The sequence below is a fragment of the Crocodylus porosus genome, unplaced genomic scaffold, assembly GCF_001723895.1.
Source record: "Crocodylus porosus isolate Cpor-Errol unplaced genomic scaffold, CroPor_comp1, whole genome shotgun sequence".
Taxonomy (NCBI): Eukaryota; Metazoa; Chordata; order Crocodylia; family Crocodylidae; genus Crocodylus; species Crocodylus porosus.
The window spans coordinates 11,099,102-11,120,200 of NW_017728928.1; the positions used below are offsets into that span (position 1 = coordinate 11,099,102).

Genomic DNA, 21,099 nt, shown 5'->3' on the forward strand with positions numbered 1-21,099 from the left:
CACGATGCATTGACTTTTACAAAGTACTTCACATGGAGAGGGTGAGAAGGATCTAACATTACATAGGTATTGGTAAATTGTTATTCTGAAAACCGTATGACAAGTATAACATTGTCTGCAGGTAAAGCAGGATGAGTTCTGAGTAAATTAGTGTGCTTCTGTCGGCTTATGGAAAAGAAACCCACTCATTGCATTTGAAAATGAAAAATGATGCTAAGAGGCAATTCACTGTGTTACTTGCATTTCTCACAAATCAATAGGGCTGTGCGAGGCTTCAGACGGAGCTTCGGATCCGGAGACTTTTGGACACTTCAGGGTCGGAGCAGCATGTCCAGGTCGAAGCGCTGCCTTGTTTGGCTTCCCGAAGCGCTTCAGAGCTGCCTCAGAGATCCGGCCATAGGGTATAATGGGGAAACAATAAAATATCTATAACTTTGTTGTTTTTGTCCAATTTGGATGACATTTTCAGAAGTGGTAGACTCTGTAGAGAGGATGAATCCTGACAAGTTTCAAGAAGATCGGTGCAGGGGTTTGGGGGCAACTGTACCCCAAATTCTTGAAAGCAAAACTCCTGTTGCATCTACGTGTTACAACACAGTGGGGTCAAAGCTGCAGGGGTGGTAGCTCTTACTGAGGCCACAAAGCCTGCCAAGCTTCAAGAAGATTGATGTAGGGGCTTGGGGGGAACTGCCCCTCAAGCTGGGGACAAGCAAAACTGGTGCTTGTGGGACCATCTTGGGGCGGGGAGGGGAGACGTTAAGCTGCTGTTACCAGTTACCAATCAATCAATCATGATTCACTAGGGGACCAGCTCAATACACAGGACCCAGCTACTACATAATGACTTAATGAGCATCATTTAGCACCTACAAAACCAGGGTAAGGAGAGGAAAGAATCAATACAGACAATCAACTGCCCCAAGACAGAGACAGTTTTGGCATGAGTTTTGCCTGTCAGCAGCTAGGGGTGCAGGGCCCCAGAACCCCCCTGCACCGATCTCCTCGACAGCTGGCAGGCATCGCAGCAGGGGCCACCATCCCTGCAGCTGTCACCCCGCTGTGCCTGAACACATGCAGTGTCACCCATGGTACGAGTTTTGGAGGGGCAGTTCCCCCCAAACTCCTGCACCGATCTCCTTGAAACTTGGCAGGCTTTGTGGCCTCAGTAAGAGCTACTGGCCCTGCAGTTTTGACCCCCTTGTGTTGTAACACACAGCTGTGACAGCAGTTTGGCTTTCATTCTCTCAGCAAACTCTATCAAGCCTGCAAGTTGCATCCAAATTGGACAAAAAACAACAAAGTTATAGATATTTCATTGATTCCCCATTATACCCTATGGCCAGATCTCCAAGGCGGCTCTGAAGCTTCGGCTGGATTGAGGCAGAAACCCGATCCAGAGCTCCAGATCAGATCATGCCCATCTGAAGCAGCCAGATCCAAAGCCGGATCGGATCGCTGCCGACTCGCATAGGCCTACAAATCAACTTAACTTTCAACTAGTTACTCTCTTTTTAACTTACCTTTTACTAATTGAAAGTGGAAATATTTAACTGTTATCTTAAGTTAATTTTAAAGGCTACTAACTTTTAGCTTTAACTAGTTACATTTTTCATAAACTTTTCCAATGACTGGCATTTTCCAAAAAAACAGCTGACCAGACCCAGGAGATGCCCAGATGGTTCAACCTGAGAGATGATTCAATGCTGTTGGTTCCTCTATGGCAAATGTCATAGTACGTGGTGGTGGGAACTGTAGTCACATAAAGGGGCTGTATGGTCACTCCCGAGGTTCTAGCACTGCACTTTACCAGCTCTTAGTGGTGTTACAGCAGTGATTGGGAACACCTAACGCTGTCAGCCAGGCCTATTGAGCATAGGCATTCCTTGAGTAAATGCTTGGCCTTCCCTGGTCCATACTATTAAGGACATCCCCATGTTCAGCAGTTTGATGGCTGGGTCCTCCTCATTGTGGGCTGCCACCTTCTGCCTTCTTTCACCAACACCTTGTCCCCCTGACTGCTGAATCCTCCTCTCCAGTCTGGCATGATGCTTGACGTGGGGAGCTCCCTGGCACTTTCTTTCTCAGAAGTCCATCAGTAGCCTCATTTTCCTATATTCCTGCTTCTGAGGGTCACCTCTTCCCCTCTCCAACGCCAAACCCATGACAGCATTGCCTTGCCTTTGAGGGCCTTCTCCTAAGTGCTGCCATAGTTTCTGAGTCACTCTGATACCCACAGTGACTAGATCATCTTAAAATAAGTCAGTTAGCCTACCTCTGATGGGATCCTGGTCCCATCCCCTCACCCCTCTGCTGTGTGCAGAAAGCTGGAGCAGGTCTATGCACCTTGGAGACAATCCCTGGGTCATATTTTTATGAAGCTTTAATTGGCATGAGAAAGTACAAGGCATGACCAAAATATATGCCAAAGATCAAAAGACTGAGATCTGCCTGCCTTGCCACAGGGCTCCTTGTTGCCCCACATGCTTCCGAGATGTGCCAGACTCTTCTTTTAGCTCAATCTGGTTCCACCTGGCATTTGTTGAATCTGAAGGTACTTTCCCACTACCAGCTCACCTCAGCTGCTTGAAGCCTTCAGGCCCTGTATGGAATCCCAGCCCTTCCACACAGCTGCAGGGGAAGAGAAGGAAGGTCCAATATGCTCCAACAGAGAAGCACAGAGGTCCATAGGGACCTACTACCTTTTCATCTGGCAGTACTCTGTTCTTTCCAAGGGGCTTGTCCAAAGGGCTGGTCAGGAGGACCCATCCATGTTAGCAGAAAAAGCCTCCAACTCCAGCATGGGGAACTTCACGGTGGAGTAAGAAACCATGGTCCTTTCTGAAGCCTGAAAAATTTGAGCAGCCTTGGTCAGAGACTGAGGATCTCAGTCTTGGGCATGTGGAGGGCAGAACTAGAGGTGTCCCTCATGTCTGTAATGGCACCTGTGAGACATGGTCTTGGGCTTCCCACAGAGGCCATACAGATGTATATCAAGTCACCTGAGTATCCATACAGGGCATAATCAGTGCATCATACTGAGTGTTCATATCTTTCTCCATCTTCTGTGTGCAGAATTGCCTGCTTCCCCCTCAACCCCAATTCCTCTCTCGGAACTGACAGTCCACTCCAGTCACTCAAATGAGGACACATCAATGCAGGGAGCTTGGCACACTAGATGAACACCTATAACTAGGCACATTGTTGACCAGTTGTTGTATATGCACAGAATTTGTATGGCATTTGCATGTACTATGGGGAGACCTACAGCTTTCCACCCTGCCTAGGAAATTTGCCAGCTGTACAGAAACTTTAGATGGGCACAGGGCAAACAAAATTGACCCTCCAGGGTGCTGGCTGGATATTAAAGTATGAACACTGATGCATGTGGTGGGCCAGTAGGGAGAGCTCCTGCACTGAGCCACCCACCTTACTATGCCCGTCCATCTTCCAGACTCCACCTATCTCTCCAGGGGCTCCTAAGCCCTGGCAGACCCGCTTTTGAGCCCCACCACAGAGTCCAGGGGTAACGTGCTGCCACCACCCCAAGAAGGGACTGTCTCGGCCCTGGGTCCTCGGGGAAACACAGGCCTAATAGTCCTATGGGTACTCAACCCAATACAAGCACTTCAGGCACTTCCCCAAGTCAGGGGCCAAAAAGGAAAGTCTCTCTTAGTCCGCAGACCTAAGGGGCCTCTTAGGCATGATTTAGACCCACCCTTCAATAAGTCTCCTATACCGGTCACAAAGGAGAACTTTATTGATTACAGGGGGTAGGGTGAAAATAGGGTACAAGATAAAACAATATCATAGAAATCCCATAGAGCAAAACAGTCTGGCTGAGGTAGCCTTTTGATCACACATCTGAGTTACTGCCAGCTATATATCCAATCAGATCTCGGATAGCTTACTCACAAGCATCATCCAGAGGTTGTTGGAGATTCCCTCTGGAGGCAGGCTGTTCCTAGCTCATAAGTTATGGGGGAGAGAGCCAGTTTCAAGTGGTAAAGCTCCTCTCCAAGTCTGAGCCCCCCCCACATGGCTGCTGCCCCCTCCTCCTAGGCAGTCTCAACTTATAAAGCCCCCGTGACCTCGTTCACCTGGTCCAATGGAGGCCAGCACCTGTTGGCTGTTGGCCAACCAATTCAAAATACATCACTAGTTGCCGGGCAGACTCCAGCCCACCAGGTAGATGCCCCCCACCCAGGTAGGTGATACCAGTCATGTAGGCAGAGGGAGCAGGTTTCCTCCCTCCCTCAGGAATGTATCCATCTCAGGTTACCTAAAGAGACAGGGTAAAGGTGTGTCTCCTCTGCTGGGCCCATCCTAATCAAATTGTCACAGAACAGAGATTTTGGGGAGAACCAAAGGTGGCTTCCTGCCACAATGCACATGATGGCGATTAAACTTTTCTAGACCTCTAGGAACTTTCATAGAGTCTTTTCTAGAACCCCTCTCAAAGCCACTGTATTTCCCATGAAAACAGGGTTTCATTTTCAAAGCCACCTCCTCTGCAATGCACCATAATGGATATGGAAGTTGGATGCAAGTACTGTACAGAAACCTCAGAGGTGAGATTTAAAGGCAATATAATGAATCAAAAGAATATGTTCCAACTTCTCTCCCTTTTAAGAATAAATGTGGGGGTCCTTACCACACAGGAGTATTCCATGCTTTCAGGGCAGTGCTCAGGCTGGGCAGAGTTGAGTGCGAGAGATCGATTGATCAATTTTGGGGGCTCTGTAGTCACACTTGTGTAGAAAACATCACTGTTTTCTTCCACTGGAGCCTGAAAAAAATTAACATATTCTGGTTTGGAATCTCTGTGTGGGTCCTAGAGCTCTGAGTACCTCCAGTGATCAGAGGGAGGGGTTTAGTCTGAAGTGGCAGAAGGTAGGGTGTGGCAGGATAGTAGTGGGGTGCTACTAAGCTAGACTGCCCGCCTCACTGCACCTGACCAAAAACCACACTTCAGGTTTCCCCCTGGGGCACTTATGTCTGGCCAGCCCCCTTCCTGGAGCCCACCCACAAGCCTAGGATAACCACTGCCACCACCCAGGGTCTGATCTTTGTTAGGGCTCTGTGCCACCCAGGGTACACAGGCCCTGTAGACCTTGAGGGTGCTTCTATGAGGCTGAAGCATTCACAAGCAGCCTCCAGTGAAGGAGAAGTCCTTACCATGCAGGCATATTCCACACTTTCAGGGCAGTACTCAGGCTGGACAGAGCTGAGTGTGAGAGATTGATTTATAGATTTTCTGGGCTTTGTAGTCACATTTGTGTAGAAAATGTCACTTTTTGCTTCCTCTGGAGCCTGAAAAAAATTAACATATTCTGGTTTGGAATCTCTGTGTGGGTCCTAGAGCTCTGAGTACCCCCAGTAATCAGAGGGAGGGGTTTAGCCTGAAGTCAGGCAGAAGATAGGGTAGATTTGAACCTCATAGATTAAATGAGAGGTGCATGGGACACCTACCACAGTCCACTATCAGTGACCATTTCTAAGGTGATCTAACCACACAGTCATCTGGTCCCTTCAGCTGTTCTCCTTTCTAGATTACCTCAAACACATGATGCCTTTCTAATCGCTCTTTCCAACAAGGGTCCTAGTAATAGCTAGCATTGGCCCAGAACTGTCCAACACCAAACTTGAAGTACTAACAAAAAGGAGGTTCTTCCTGTTGTACAGACTGTGCAACTGAGATGCAAAGAAGATTCAACTAAGGTCACCTAATTAGCTACTGGCACATCTAGAGATCCTGACTGCCTGGCCAGAACTTCCTCCAATAGACCATTTCTCCTGTGACAAAGATAAATCATTTCTGGTCAGCCCCTTGCAATGATTCTGCTCCTTGCACTCTTCTGATGGATCCTCTTACATTTTCTACACATTTTGGATTCTTCTTTCCTTGTCATCTTATAAGGTTGGAATGACTGAGCTCTGCGAGACCCAGGTTGGAATTTGATTAAGTTGTTAACGTGCCTCTTGTATGTCTACATCAGTGGTTCTCAACCTTTTTAAACACCCCTAGACAGACTCATGTAACCTCTGATAGACTTAAGGTTCCTTTTGGAACATGCTGGCTTTTAGTTTTATTCTATTTTTTTAACCACAGAAAAATAATAGAGCAATTTTGCTGTTGCAAAGAACTTGAAAAGGCCAGTGATAGGTTTCTGTTTGAAATTTCTGAGTTTATATTGTGAATCAAGTTTGCACACTGGACAGTGCTAACATTGTGTGGCACCCTGCTGCACCCTTAGAAGGATCTCATGGCACCCTGTTTGTGACTCACTGGTTCAGACCTTTGGGAGCTGGAAAAATGTGGCTTCTTGGGATAGAGCAAAATAGCCACCACATTCTCTTACCTCACTTGGTCCTGGGGTTGTTTCAAGGACGGCATCAGCTGAAAGAAAAGAGATACTTTATCATAAGGATGTCACAGTGTGAGATTAACTGCTGGAAGAGAATAGCTATAGAAGAGCAGGACAAGACTGGAAAATGGGGGCAGAGAGGCCCCTCTGGACATTATAGGATTAGGGGCAAACTTCTGAAGTATTTTAGCTCTTGGAGACTAGCAGAGTGGACCCCTTTCTACAGAGAGGGCTCAGGCATGTGTTGGTGGGTGGTATGCATAGGTGGATGTATGCCCTCATGTAAGCCTTCCCAGGGGACTTGAGACACCTGGAATGAACACAGCCTCTGTTGCAACCCTCACAGAGGTGATAATAATACACAGGTATCACATCAGGACCCTATCCTGCATATAGTCTGTGACGGATGCTCCTGCGATCCTGTGGCATGAGAGAGCAGCACTTCACATAGGGGAAGCTGATGGAGAAAAGAAAGGGGTGAGGATTCTAAGGCTTCCATGACATGGTGCCCTGGCAAGTTATAACCCACAGACACAGATTGGGCAAAGCAGCTGGGTCGGGTCTCTTCTATTCTGATGGTCCAACCCTATTGGCCTTCTCTGGAAAGAGCAGTCAGCTTGCTGCCTTTTTCTCATTCAAATGGCCCACAGGGGAAGGTCAAGTGTCAGAAGTGGTCATTGGGCATTACCCTCGGGGAAGGAGAGCCCACTGCATGTGTTTCCCTTGGCAGTGACTGCTAACCTACAGACTGGGGCACTGAGGAAACAGCTTGCCAACTCTGTCTAACACGCATTCCATCTCGGTCCAGCCTAGCTGGCAACCCAGGTTCCTCTTCTTGAAGCTGCTATCTTTGGGAGCATCTCCACATGAAGAGGCATACATTTCCAGGGGCGTTAAAAGCAGTGGAACACACTTGTGCTGCTGCTTTGTGCCCCAAGGCATGCCCCTACACCTGTGCTTTGGTGCATGTCAAATTGTCCCAGGTGGGGTAGGGGAAGCTGGAACCAGCACAGAGCTGGCCCCAGCAGCCTTACCTGGGATCCTGGGGGGCCTCTCAGGACACCAGCAGCACCATTCCAGGCACATGGAGCCTGGCTGGCATCCAGAGAGTGGCTCTGGATGGCCAGGCTCCATTTCTGGTGCTGCATGTTGCAGCCAGGTGCATCACACTGCTTTGTGTGGTGGTTTTATTTATTTATTTATTTATTATACTGGGACATCAAATTTTGGCACCAGGATGCAGGTTTGAGGCACCACGAGTGCGTGCTCATTTGGATGCACCCTTTATGGCTCAGTTGGCAGGTTGGGGAAGGGGGAACGGATCGGGTAACTCTGCGGTCTCCTGGCTTCGAACATTGCAACAAACTCCAGCTTATGGCCTGGCTCCAGCCTGATGCATCACAAATGGAAAAGAGAGCTGAGATTTAGAAGAACATCGGGCTTCACCTGCAGAGTGTGAGCACCCAGGCTCCCTCTTCCACCAGGCCTTGAATCTGTGCTAAAGCATTGTGCATGCATCTATCAAAATCATGCATGAACATTAAGGCTTAGCTGGACTGGGAACTGCCCATTGTCTTGTAGGGTCAGTCTTACTGTGGAACCAATCAATGAGGCATGAGTGAGGGTGTTCATAGGGGACTTGGTAAAGAAGAAGACGAAGGTCTCCATTATACAACAAGTAGTGGTGCTCACTGCTGCAAACTCCCTACACAAATGGGCCAGAAAGTGTGTTCCTGCGTGCGGGGTACCCTGGGCAATTTGTTCTTGACTGAGGACTATGGCAAGTCTAGGAACAAATCCCGAGTCTTCCTAGTCCCCCCTCCCCCAACCAGTGCCCAACTATCCTTTGCACATCGTTCAGACATGGTGAGAAGGTTTGGATCAAAATGTAACAAGAGAAACAGTCTCTTGAGGTGGGAGGGTTGAGTCAAGGGATTTCTCTCTGCTCCTCAGAGGCTGCTAGTCAGTGGCTTAGATGGAAGTGGATTTGGCTGCTGTGTCAGTATGGGCAGCCACTTCCATGGCCTTGTTCTGAATCTAATGGTGTGGGGGCAGGACCCTCCATTTTGGATCCTTGGCTGACTGCAGCTATGATGTTAGCATGAGTTTGGTTGACTAGAGGTCTGGGGACAGGGCAGGGACAGCGGTGGATCACTGATGAGACTGAGATGGAGGCAGATGCCTCCTTGCAGCTCTTACCCTCTTGCCTCTTCAGCATCCCCCTCCTTGCCAGAAGAAAACCCAAGATGCCTATCAGTAGGATTAAAACCGAGATGACCACTGGCAACAGGAACTTGGGGTAGGTGAAAACAGAGCTGGAAAAAAAAGGACAAAATATGTCCATGAGACATTGCCCTCACTGCAGGCCCACCCACGCAACTGAGCCCCTGACTGAAGGCTGAGAGGAGTGGCCATTACTGAACCAGGTCACCCATGCCAGCCATCTTCACCAGCCATGGCCATCAGGGCTAGAGGCAGCATTCACTCCCAGCCCTCAGCTGCTTCCTCTCCCTCAGCCTGAGGATATCCATGCCCAGCCCCAACCCCTGCCACTGATAACTCCTCCTGGCTACTGCTGCTCAAGTGTGGGGAACCCCAGTCCCTACCAGCTTCCTGCACTACCCAATCCTGCCCTGTGTTACCCAGACCAGGTCTTTCCCAAGCTCCAAACTCAGGTCAGATCTGAGTAAAGCAATTGTGTCACAAATCTAGTCTCAGCTCCTAAAAGCAGAGGCCCTTCCTTCTGGAGAAGGAGCCTCATACAAAGCAGAGCTTGCAGGCTGCCATGTGGGATGACACAGAACTACCCAATAGGATGTGTTGCATGCATTTAATGTGAATGTGTTTCAAAACAGATGGAGTTAAACCATTGCAAGCAGCCTTGCTGATGCTCTTAAAACTGATTCCATTGAACTTAACTTGCACCAACAGAAGCCAAACACTGTAAAATCCAGCTTTAAACCTATTTGTTGGGTATCCACATGCGCAGTTGCACTAGGTTTAACTAAATCAGTACAGAAATCACATCATTAATGTAACCTATGCTCTGGGTATAGACCAGCCTTCAAGTTCCTAAGCAAGAGGATTAAATGTAAGAAAAAGAAGGGAGGTCTTGACCACCCAAGCCTGTGGGATAAGGAGCAGAGGAGGATGACTGAGAAGCTGTATATGGCAGTTCTGTATGAACTGTGGGCACACCCAGCTCATTTGCTGGCAGTGTGCGGGCCAAGGAGAAGTGTGACTGAAGTAGAATAATGGGGTTAGGGTTAAATCAAACAGAGGGGCAAGAGGAAAGAAGCAAGTGGAGTAATCTCTCTGGAGAGAGGGACTATCTTGCCAGGAGAATGACTGGGGGCTCGGCCACCGTTGTGAGCTGTGCCCTGGAAAAAGGAAGGACAACAGTGTTCTCTGGGGGAAAGGATGGATCTTCTGGGAAGCAGGAGGATGTGAAGAAAGAAGGGCTTATGCAACAGAAAGCCCAGGGCAACTTCTCAGGTGCTGACCTGGAGAGCATGACAGGGGAAACCAAGAAGTGTCTGGCAAGGATGCACAGGCCTTGAAGGAGCGTGGCATCATGGCCTGCCCACATGACAGGATCTCCTGAGGTCTTGGCTGTCACTAGCTCACTCTACCTCCCAGGGCAGGTCATGTATATCTCTCATACACAGTGTCTCCCCCAGTTGCAAAATGGAGCTTCCTACAGACCTTATGCTGAGTTTCCCCTGCTCTGGGCCTCAGTGTATAGGGTAACACAAGGCGCCGAGGGCAGTGCATCAGCCCTCATGCCTGACTGAGGCTGGGAACTTCCCCATATTTCACATGCAAAGTCCACATTTGTCAGCACAACTCAAGTAGGTTCTTGCCCAGCCACCCAGGCTGCCTTCATAAACTGGGATGGGCCAGTGTCTGCCAGTGCCAAGCAAGCAAAGCCGGGCATTAGAAATTCAGCCTTGATTGATTTACAACATGCTGAAGCTCTTGCCTTGACCCAGCTGCTCCTACCTTGCAGGGCTGGCATGCGTGGTCATCCTGGGGCTCACAGTGCTGTTTACTGTGGAGATAAACCCAGCTGTTATCATCATTCTTGTGGCGGAGAGCTCTGAAAACATATGTCAGAAAACACAGTGCACTGAAGTCACTTCTCCAGTGTTATCCAGCTCACGGGGCTTCCTGTGGATAACTTCTCCAGTGTTATCCATCCCTGTGTGCTAGCTCAGGCATGCAGCATGGCATAGGGGCCCAATCCCAGCACTTAGGGTGGCACGGAGACTGGTTTTGACACATGGAGGCGCAATCTTGGCACCAGGCAGGGGCGGCGCAGGGCCCCAAGATCCAATCTCTGTGCACAAGGCTGACACAGGGCCCAATCTTGATCCAGCAGGGCCAAAATGTAGAGCACCACTATACTAGACCACCCTCAGCAAATGTATTTCACACAAGGACACACACAGCCCCCAGCTGGCAGTGGCTGTCACTCAGTGATAAGTCTGTCTCTACTGCACCAAAGGGAAGAGATCAGGGGACCCCTGAAGCAGGCAGGGTGCAGACACCGCAGTGCTGCCCAGAGCTTTCAGGCCCGGGACATAATTTTCAGTTAAACCCCATTCCCTACCTGTGATGCCTACATACCTCATTTAGGCTGGTGGCTGGTTTAGATGCTCCTGTGTTTTAAGCAGGAATATTACAGACCTCTCACGGTTGGTTGCCTGCCACAGCTTGAATGGGCAAAACTGAGGCCCCTGTCCTGTGTCCATAGCAAAGGATGCGCTCAGCCCACTGCTGCACCATGAAAAGTGCGTCTGCTCAGGAAACAGCCTCGTGGGGACACAGCCACAGCCTGTCTTCCAGTCCCACTCCCTCTCTTGTCTCCCCATGACCAGGCACCCCCGCTTTCCAGCAGCTGGGCAGTGCTCTGAGGGCCTCACCTGGGAAGACAGTCACCTTCACAGGGGCATGAGGATCCTGTCCACGTTGGTTGATCCCACACCAGTAGGTCCCCTTGTCCTCCAGGGTGAGGTTCTCCAGGGTCACGGTGAACTTGTGCAGGTGGTGGTTGTCTCGGAGGGAGACTCTGCCCCGCCGCACCTCATCTTCAGACCCCGTGCTCTCCACGACTTTGGAGCAAGAGCCCCAATTTTCTCCTCCACACCAGTATTTACGATATTTCTGGTATCCTTCCATGTATTGACATGGCACAGACACAGACTGGCCCAGGACCCCTCTCATCTCCCCAGGGCCAGTCACCTGAGCAGCCAGCACAGAGAAATAGCCTGGAAAACAAGTCAGATCAAACTCAGTCTGCCTTTCACTGGATGGTGGAGGTAGCTTGAAATCAGCACCCAAGGGGCCCCACGCCCTCAGCTCATACTGGGTGTGCCAGAGCCCATGAAAGACATTGTGCTCCGACAGGCGGGACCATCACCTCATTTAGCTCCTCAGGGGCTGCGTACATGAGCCCCCTTAGTTTGAACATGAACGTTACTGGGTATAAATTCTGAGAGAGGAGGTTGCAGTATGCCCTGATAGCTTCCCCCTCCCAGCCAGCGAGAGAGGCTGAATGCCAGCTTGTGTGCCATTCAGCAGTCCCTCCCCTGCAAAAGGAGCTAGATGAAGCTCTCACCTGGAAGGAGGAAAATGCCCCCAGCAAGGGGTAGCCACATGGTCCTCATAATAGCCTCCTTTCTCATTGCATCTCCCATCCCTTGTGGAAAATACTGCAGCAAGTGGAGTCTGCTTCCCTCCAGGACAGCTTTGTGCCCGCCACACTGATGCAGATACTTCCTCTTTTGGTCCTTTTGTGATATTTCACTTCCTGGGCAGGGCAGGAGGCAGGGGATAGGTCTGTCTTCAATCCAGTGTGTGGAGAACCCCCCTTCTGATTTGCTGCTGCATGTATCTGTATTACATGACCAGGTAGCAGCCATGGAAACTGCTACCTGCCCACCCAGTTAGAGAGAATTCGTATTTTATGGGCAATGATATTATCATTAGCTTTATTATCCTCACTGCAGTAAGGTCTAAAGGGTAGATTTTGTGCCTCACCTGTTAACATTCGGCTGAGAGGCAAAGAGGGCTTATGGGCTGCAGACCAGGATGGGAGAAGCAAACACAACAGGGCTGGGAGCAAAGCAGAAGCAATGCGTTTGAAATGATGCTGCCCCACTTCAGAGCAAACTGCTTCTGCCGAAGGGTCCAGCCTTTCCGGACCCTAGGCATCCTTGACTCCTGCTCTCAATCGGGAGGTAAGAGTTGCAGGCGCCTCCTAGGATGGGGCCCATGGGACTATGCAGCTGTCTCTACATGTAATACACTTTTCCTTTGTAGGATGTTCCTCAGCAGGGGCCTTGCATCCAATTATCGTTGCTAATGGCTCGCTCTGTCTTGGTGGGATCGGCACAGTGTGCTAACTCTGTCCTTTCCAAACTTACTGAAAAATCAAGAAACCAGAGAAAAGCAAGGTCATGCCCATGCCCTGAGACGAGGAAGGGAAGAGGAAGCTGACCTGAACTTCTCCGTTGACAGCCTGACCTGTGAGCAGGGGCAGCCACTTGGTTGTCAGAGCTGTGGAATAGCTCTGGTTCCTGAAAAGCCAGGATGTGGTTGGGTTTTCACAAAGCTCCATATAACTGTAAGAAAGATCAGCATATGACTGGTGCCCTCAGGGGCTCCTGACCTGAGCTCTCAACTTCTCAGCCAGAGAGCATGCAAACTAGGGCTGAGGACAATTTTGTTGAAGCTGGGCCAGGAAGAACAAGGCTCATGGAGCCAGATAGAGAGCACGCAGAAGTGCGCCTGGCTCTCTAGCCCAGTGATGCATTTCCATGCTGGGGAGGGCATCCCAGGACCTGGGTTTTATCCTCTGGCTTTTCCATGCAGGATGCAGGTGTACCCTTAGGGCCCAGATCCTAGGAGCCTCTCCTTGCCATCTTCACCATGCAGCTTGAAGGGGTGCTATGCATCAGAGAGGACTAGAGGTTCCCAGCCAACCCGTGTCAGTTCAGCTTCCCAGATCACATTCTCACCCTAGGATGCTTTGATTCTTGCAGACTATCTTGCTTGGAGACAGCGGCGTGGGGAAGACATCACTGCTGGTCCAGTTTGATCAGGGCAAGTTCATTCCAGGATCTTTTTCTGCCACCGTAGGCATTGGATTCACGGTAAGGGCTGGCTCTTTGGTTACTCCATTGTAAGCATGCCCAGAAATACTCATGGTAGCTGAGTGGGGTTATTTGTGGAAGGGGCTCTGCTTTTAAAAAAAAAAAAAAGAATATGGGATTTGCCGTATGTTGTCATAATGGTAGCATCCAAGTCCAAGGATGGTCATAAACACAGCTCACACGAGTGACGTCAGTACTGCACAGTATTTAAATCACAGTATTTAAATCATTAGTCATAGGGGCATTCCATGCTCCAAATTAAGCCCGGATTTTGGGTTTTCCTACTTATCCTTTTTGCCCTTGCAGGGGTGACCTCTTTGAAGACAGATGAAGCCAAATCCAAGAGGGACATGATGAACCCTGAGTCTCTGAGCAGTCAAGTGAAAGCGAGAAGGAAAGCATGCAGGTGGATCAGATTAGCGTTCTGACTCTTAGCTGGAGTCCATGAAATGCAGACAAAAGGGTTTCCTTCTGGAGAATTTATGGATCTCAGTGCCACCAGTGAAACCTGAAAGACATGCGTATTATATTAACCCATTCCCCTGTCTATCTGTTTAAAGAAGGGATACATAGGTGGTGAGGATGGGAACGCTGGTAGTGGACAATCAGACCGTATAGTGTGTGTGGCAATACCATTCAATAAACTGGTGTGATGAAGTTGCTCAATAGAGTGATAAAAAAGCAAGAGCTTTTTCTGAGGGCCACGTGCTTCTTAAAATCCACTTCTGCTGTTCTGCCTCTTTTGCTGTTTCCTTAAACTCTCTCAGCAGGTTTTCCCCACTCCAAACTGCCTCTATGTGATGTGCTGAGTTCATTCCTTCTTTAGTTAACAAGGTATAAACTTGAAACTGGCGATAACTGGACTAGGTCACCTCTCCCACGCAGCTCAAAACCTAGCTGTGAGTTTCAAGTCAGCAAAAATCACCTCGGAGCTGACAATGACCAAAAATAATTGGAGACAAAAACGGAAGTGTACAAAAGCAGAACACATATGAGGCCATTGTAGAATTTTTAGCCACATATTTAACTGTCAAATCTGCTTCCAAGAACTCCTCTAATGTACATGCATCAGCATTTATAGAGGGATGCAGTGTGCCTAATTCTACTCTCTGGTAGATCCATTGGTCTTCCACCATGGGTGACTCCATGCCAGAAACATTGTATGTTCTCCAGACTTCTACCTCCCCGTTGGATGCTGCTATAGGAGCAAACTGAGTCAGAGGTAACAGTGCATTCCAGTTGCTCTGGGCTGCTTCGGTAACCTCAAGCAGCTCGCAACCCAGCCTGTGTCTTTCCTGGACAGCTGTGCAAACATACATGCTGGGTGCTCTCAGCAACAGCCCTGGATGAAGAAGTTTTGTGCAGGTCTGGCCCTGTGGGTTTGTACTGAAGTTTGTGAGCATATTTATGAGCTTTGTTGCCATGTAAAATCTTTGGGAATCCTTGGTCCAGCTCTGCAGGCCTTGTGCTACCACAGGGTGCATTGACACATGCACTTTAATGCACATTAGCCTATTTTAATGTACATTAAAGTGTCACTAAAAAAAGTGCTATTTGGCTAATGTGCATTAAAATAGGCTAATGCACCTTAAGCATCACTTAAAAACTGTGGGTGCCTATAGATGTGCTGTAGGGTTGTTCTGATGCTCTGTAATTACAGAGTGTTGGAGCAGACTCGATTAACCGAGAGCAATAATTACCATATGACTAATCGAGTCTGCTGGAGTATGGTATTTATTACACTCCAGCAGTCTCCTGTGTCTCATGTATCAGCACCCCATGCTTCAAAATGGTGGCAGGGAGCACTTGAACTAAAGCTTGTTGAGCAAGCTTCAGTTCAAATGCTCCCTGCCACCATTTTGAAGTGCAGGAATGCTGATACACACAATGCTGTGATGCTTTAATTAGAGTGGCTCTCAGACCCATTCTAATTAAACTGCCCCCCCACCCCCAGAGCACGTGTAAAAGTGCCCTGTACTTTTTAGTTAATGTGCATTAAGACAGGCTAGTGCATGTTTTCCTTGTACTTCACAACAAAGGTACCAGATTTAACATGCATTAACTAAAACGCATTAAGGCATGTGTAGACATACCCACAGATGCCAGATCAGGCTGCCTGGACCATATTTAGAAGGCCATGAGACTCCCAAAAATGTCATCAGCTGAGAGGGCTTTGGAGGGACGTTCCACAGTCTCCTTTACATACCATGAAGCTGCTTCCACTTTGCAAACCTGTGGCCTGGTTGTATGCATTTGGGACGTCTTGCTTTCATGTGCTCTGAACAGGAAGAAGAAAACCCTTCCACCCTCACTAAGGGCCCTGCCACACATTCAAATTAAAGCCAGATAGAAACCAGCTATAAAGTTGTTACACATTTTCAAGCACTAACTCTGTAGCCGGTTGGTCCTTTTTATACCTGGAAGGACATTTTTATAGCATGATAATTACTTTGCATGTGTGGCCTGTCTGAATTTATTGCATGACTCACAAGTTAATTGCATAATATATGTAATATGCCACAGGGGCCTAAGGGAAATGGCGTTCTCTGGGACAGCTCGTGCATGGAGACAGCCTCATGTCAGTGTGGAACCCAGGAGCTCTGGGAGTCAGAAGCACACAGGCAGCTCATTCCCCTTGAATTAGAAACCAGCTTTGCAAAGGGTTGAAGTTCACTTTTCTGGGGTCCAGTTCTGTGTCCCTGTGGACAGGTGCGTGACTGCACATATCTGGCAGCTGCTTCTCTACTGGCCTTACCAGCACGAGGCTATTTCCTGCTACACATGCTTAATCCCTTGAGCCAACAGGCTGTGGACATTTCTATCAAGCACCTGGAAGCCTCAATTGCCTCGGTTCCGTTTGAAGGCGCAGTGAGTGTATCATCTCTGCCAACTCTAATCTCATCTCATTCTCTTTTCTACCCCCTTGAGGAGAGCCTGAGGCTCAGGCTGGTGTCTCTGTGTTGGGTGGCAATTAATAACAGGGATTTCCTTCTCCACTTGGGCTGAGAAACCAGATAAATAAATCTTAATTGGCTATGATCAAACTTCTGGTCAGAAGAGTCCCTGGGATGAAGGATGAGCTGAGTGCAGGGAATGCTAAATGGAGTGTGAGTGCCCTCTTGTGTCACTGTCAGGGACCTACCCAAAATCAGTGACTGGTTTGCTGACTGCTTTCTAGGGAGACGAGAAAGGAGTTTGGGGTTTCAGTCATATTCCTGTCCAGCTTATTTTCCCTGATGCTAGTGAGAAGGGAAGTCTGCCTTGTGGCTCTGCTATTCTGCTACCTACCAAAGCAGCATTGGCAGGGCATCAGACTAAAGAACTTCCCACCTGGTGCCAGCTGCCCCAAAATCCAGAGATGGCTGGATTCAGATAAAATCATCACAGAGATGGGCTTTGTTGCTTAAATCTGAACTTAGGCCCATACTTCTCCTGAGGTCCCAGGGGTCAGATCCAGGGCTCTGGGTTCAGGCCTATTTCTATACATCTTTCCTACGGTGGGTCTGCTCTGCTACAGACGGTGCCTGCCATTCCCCTCCTTGCTGAGGAGAGTGCACTAGGCTGCCTTTTCCCCACAGCAATGCTGACAGCACCTTTCCTCTGAAGAGCTCAATTTGCTTTTTCACAAGCCTAGAGACAAACCCTGCTCTGTGTTATAGGGGCAAAACTTGTGGGAAAGCCAGAAGCCTTCATGCTCCTGCTAGAGATGAGCAGGACAGAATTCCTTCCTACCTCTGGGAAGGAGGACTAGCCTGTTGATTTCAGGGAGACATGGCCACCCCCCTAATCTGTTTACATGCGCTGTATTGCATGTACATGTTCACCCCTCCTAGATCCCATACTGCTCTGATTGGGCCTCTTCCCCATGCTCAGTATGGAGCCTGCCCCTAAGGCCAGGATTTGCCATCTCTGAGATATAATCCCCTCTTACTTTGGAAACCTGGCCATCTCTGGGGTAGAACATGGCAGGTGTTAAACAGCAACAGTGGCTCAGGGCAAAAAACTGAAGAGTAACCTGTTCACTAGGAAGGCAGGTCAGATTGTGGAAGCAGTGATCTTTCCAGGCAGCAGTATATCCCCCTCAGTAGAGCACCCATGGAGTGCTTTTAGTCACTTCAGAGTTTTGAATGCAGATTCACAAATTCACTAATTCACAGAAGTTTAGGGCTGGAAGGGATCTTGTGAGATCATCAGGTCCAGCCCCCCTGCTCTGGGCAGGAAAGACTGCTGGGGTCAAGTAACCCCAGCAAGGTGTGCGTTCAGTCTCCTTTTGAAGATTGCAATATAAACTGTATGCGGTTTCCTGACCACGCATTCCCTGTGCTTATTTTATGGCATGCTTATGGAAACTGGAAATACAGGTTCCCAAACTGTGCTCCCATCCTGAAGTGGGGAGAAAAAAACTCTTGGTTTGACCAGGAAGGATTCGGAGAGAAGGGGAAGCCCAGAAACACTTTTGTGGGGCGTATCTCTGCCATCTCACCTCCTGCGTTTGCATGTGTCATTAGTCTGCAGACCAGCAAAAGCCAAACACTGCAGCCTGGAAACACGCCCTGATTCTGGTCTTGCTTCTGTCAACCACTCTGCAGCAGATGGATTCACACCTGATTAGTGTTACTCCATAAGTGTGCCCATGGCCCTGAGAGTGGAACCTGTCCTCCAGATTATGGGCTAGATCCCCCAATGCTTTATACAGAGCGACAACAGTTTATTCCTTTGCAGGATCTGGCCCTATTTGAGAAAATGCCAGTGCTATTATCTTGTAGGCCTGTACTCAGTGACTGATTAAAATTTATTGGTGGTCTGGGCAAACAGGAAATTGGAGGCCCCCCACCAGGCAAGGGCCAGGGCCTAGGCCAGCTTGGGGGATGGGGAGGGGGCAGGAGCTCTGGCCCAGGCAGGGTGGGATGGGGCTGTCCCATCCTGTCCTAGTAGTGCTGGTGCCAGCGGCCATGGCAGGGAGCAGGAAGGGCTGTCTATGGGGCTTCCTGGCAGCAGACAGCCCTGGGAAGCTGTCACCTCCCACAGGGAGCCCCTCACTGGCCCCTAGCCCCTGGCCCCTGGCCCTGGCCTGGCCAGAGGGGAGGAGGCATGAGTTGCCGACCCCAGATGCCCATGGCCAGGATGCCTGTCTGGGCCTTGCTGCCCCTGGTGCTCTCCAGGGTCCCTGATTAGCAATGGCCCCTAGGCCCAGGTGCCATGGGCCTGTGCATTAACTATAATAATTATCAGGATTGCCTACCAAGAACCCCACCTGGAATGGATTAGCAACGGAGATTGCTCGAATAACTTAAGCCTCTGTTGTCCCATAACATAGGAGGAACTCCTGGCTCTTACAGGCTGCTGCTCAGGGCAACACGCCTTTTATGCTCATTCTCTGGATTAGCACAGATTAGGTGAAACATGAATAAGACCCACAGGGCATTGTAGGATTGTATTTACCCTCTTGAGTTTAAATGTCTTGGCAGATTTTTTACTCTGTTCCTCAATCTGTGGTAGCCAGGGCACTTACAGAAGGAGGAGAGAAGGGTCTGACTAGGGGGCAGTTGGACTGATTAGCAGTAAGTACTTCAATGTAGGCAGCCTGGTCCGGAGATTAGCAAATGGTGAAGATGCGTGAACCCTGCCCAAGACTGCTAGAGATTGTGTGTGGTCTTTCACTCCACTGTGATGATCTCCTCAGCAGCCAAACACATTCAAGTTGTCTGTGTTGCAGTAGCATCCAACAGGAGGGGATCTCCATGGCATTAAGTCCAGTAGAAATGTGCAGGAAGAGGCATCTTGTACCCCCAAAATACATAGGCTAAAAAGAGAGCAGACAAGGGATGAAGGCCGCAGGGAAGGGGATTGGGAGTGATGGAGCAGAGGATCTGTTTCAAAGACGCTTTTGGCATCTTTTCCCAGAGATCTTTCTGTGAATCAAAGTGCTGGATTTCTCAGAGGCTGGAAACTGGCTGTAAAAGCAAAGCCTTTCCCTGACATCTCTCTGGTGCCAGTAATTGCTCCGAGCCAGGGATTTGCTTCATTTTGTTGTCTGAGTTCTAGCTAATTGGCCTTTTGTAACATAAGCCTCTGTGCAACACCGTTAGCAGTGCCAGCTAGCTTGTTTGAGAGCCTCTTAAAGGTACATTTCCCCACATCGTCTTTCCCCAGCCAAATGCAACAAACAGTATTATCAGGAGAGACACTCTCAAATGTGGGTTGGGTTAGCAGCCTCCTAACAAACCATGTTTAATTAGCACAGGGCTACTCAGACTGATGTCTGGGCTTGCAGATCTCCCCTGAGACCACAGTAATGGGGCATGAGGCTGTCCATTAAAAGAGGCTGGTGGTGCTACAGCTTGGGTACAGCTGTCCCACCTTGCTACGGTTGTTGCCTGCCTGAGATCTTCTCAGGCGAACCAGCTAACTCGGTGCCACTCAGCCAAGTCCCAGAAGTCTCCTGTGTCTCCATAATATACATCTGCCAGGGATGATAACCTCTTGACTGCCGGAGTATCCTAATTAATGCCCTGGATGTTGCAGTGTCCAAGTTGGTGTGTTGTTGTAGCCAGGACCATCTAAGAAATGTCAAAAGGCCAGGCTTGTTGCAAGTTTTTATCAAACTGACTATAGTTGGAAGAGCCGTTGGACAAGCTTTTGGGCATCAGTTGCCCTTCTTCAGGTTGCCTTGAATACCTTGGCAAATTTTTTCCAGTGTCTATATTAGCCAGGGCTTATATGAATGGAGAGAAAGGTCTAACCAGGAATTTAAGCCAAACTTTGTGTCTCTTCCACCTACCCGAGCGATGCCTGGGGTGAGAGAGGAGAGGTGAGCCAACCTGAGACCATCTCTTCTCTCAGCCTTTTCATCCCACCGCTTCCAGTAAGCTTCCTTTACCAAGGAATGCAGGAAAGATGAAGTAAATCTACTCCATCACCCTTAAAGCATCAATCCCAGCGGACTACCACAGAGCAATTAAGGAAAGTGGAGGAGGGCCACGCAGACCTCAGTTGATGCACAAGCCCTCCATCCGGCCAAGTCCTCTGAGTGTAAAAGTGCGGTAATGCCGCTCCTCCCTCAGAGAGAGAGCACTCCGCCGGAGAAGCTGGTGCTTACGCGTCCCACCGGCCTCGCCGCCGCAGGAAGACAGCGGCCCACGAAGGCGAGGGCGATCCCTCCCGTCAGTGCGGGATGCCAGCAGCGTGCGTGTCTAGAAGTGCCACCACTGGGCCCCGCTAAGAAAAGCTATGAAAAAGCGGGAAAGAGCCCAGCGGAGGGCAACGGAAACGGCTCGGGGCTGGCGCACGGGCTGAGGAGAGCCTGAGGGGACTGGGCTTATTCACTCCGCGGAAGGCAAGCCTGAGGGGGACGCGCCAGCCGCCGTCAACTCCCTGAGGCGAAAGAGGACGGAGCCGGGCGTTTCCCCGGGGGGGCAGAGGACGGGGCTGCGGCTGGACATCAGGATGACCCATGATGGTCACTAGGAGGGCGCCGGATCTCCATCCCTGAGGGGTGTGAAGACCAAAGAGTTGGCTGGGATGATTTAGCGGGGGCGGGGGGGAGCAGCGCTGTGCCCTCCCCCTCCTTGTCTGCC

The 21,099-nt window shown here is 49.6% G+C and overlaps 2 protein-coding genes across 5 annotated transcripts in view; one reads left to right on the forward strand and one right to left on the reverse strand.

Moving 5' to 3' along the window:
* RAB37 (RAB37, member RAS oncogene family) overlaps positions 1–21,099 on the forward strand; it is a 51,660-nt gene that overhangs the window by 14,617 nt on the left and 15,944 nt on the right. For all 3 annotated transcript variants that reach the window (XM_019542497.1, XM_019542499.1, XM_019542498.1), the window contains exon 2: positions 13,412–13,522. In XM_019542497.1, the coding sequence (XP_019398042.1) occupies positions 13,412–13,522 (111 nt within the window). The remainder of the gene's footprint in view (positions 1–13,411; positions 13,523–21,099) is intronic.
* On the reverse strand, positions 2,363–12,119 carry CD300LF (CD300 molecule like family member f). 2 transcript variants are annotated; one of them, XM_019542495.1, is made up of 8 exons: positions 11,986–12,119; positions 11,291–11,635; positions 10,368–10,416; positions 8,565–8,680; positions 6,360–6,397; positions 5,176–5,310; positions 4,652–4,786; positions 2,363–2,845 (listed from the first exon to the last, which is right to left on the reverse strand). In XM_019542495.1, the coding sequence occupies exons 1-8, from the start codon at positions 12,062–12,064 to the stop codon at positions 2,753–2,755; spliced, it is 990 nt and encodes a 329-aa protein (XP_019398040.1). In that variant the 5' UTR covers positions 12,065–12,119; the 3' UTR covers positions 2,363–2,752. The 2 variants fall into 2 exon arrangements, with proteins under 2 accessions (XP_019398040.1, XP_019398039.1); XM_019542494.1 differs by having other exon boundaries at positions 10,368–10,464.

Coding starts and splice junctions, on each gene's coding strand:
- CD300LF (XM_019542494.1), bottom strand. CDS start 12,064: ATGGGAGATGCAATGAGAAAGGAGGCTATTATGAGGACCATGTGGCTA. Junction 8,681..10,367: donor ACGCATGCCAGCCCTGCAAG/GTAGGAGCAGCT, acceptor TTTTTTTTCCAG/CTCTGTTTTCACCTACCCCA. Junction 5,311..6,359: donor CAACCCCAGGACCAAGTGAG/GTAAGAGAATGT, acceptor AATTTTTTTCAG/GCTCCAGAGGAAGCAAAAAG.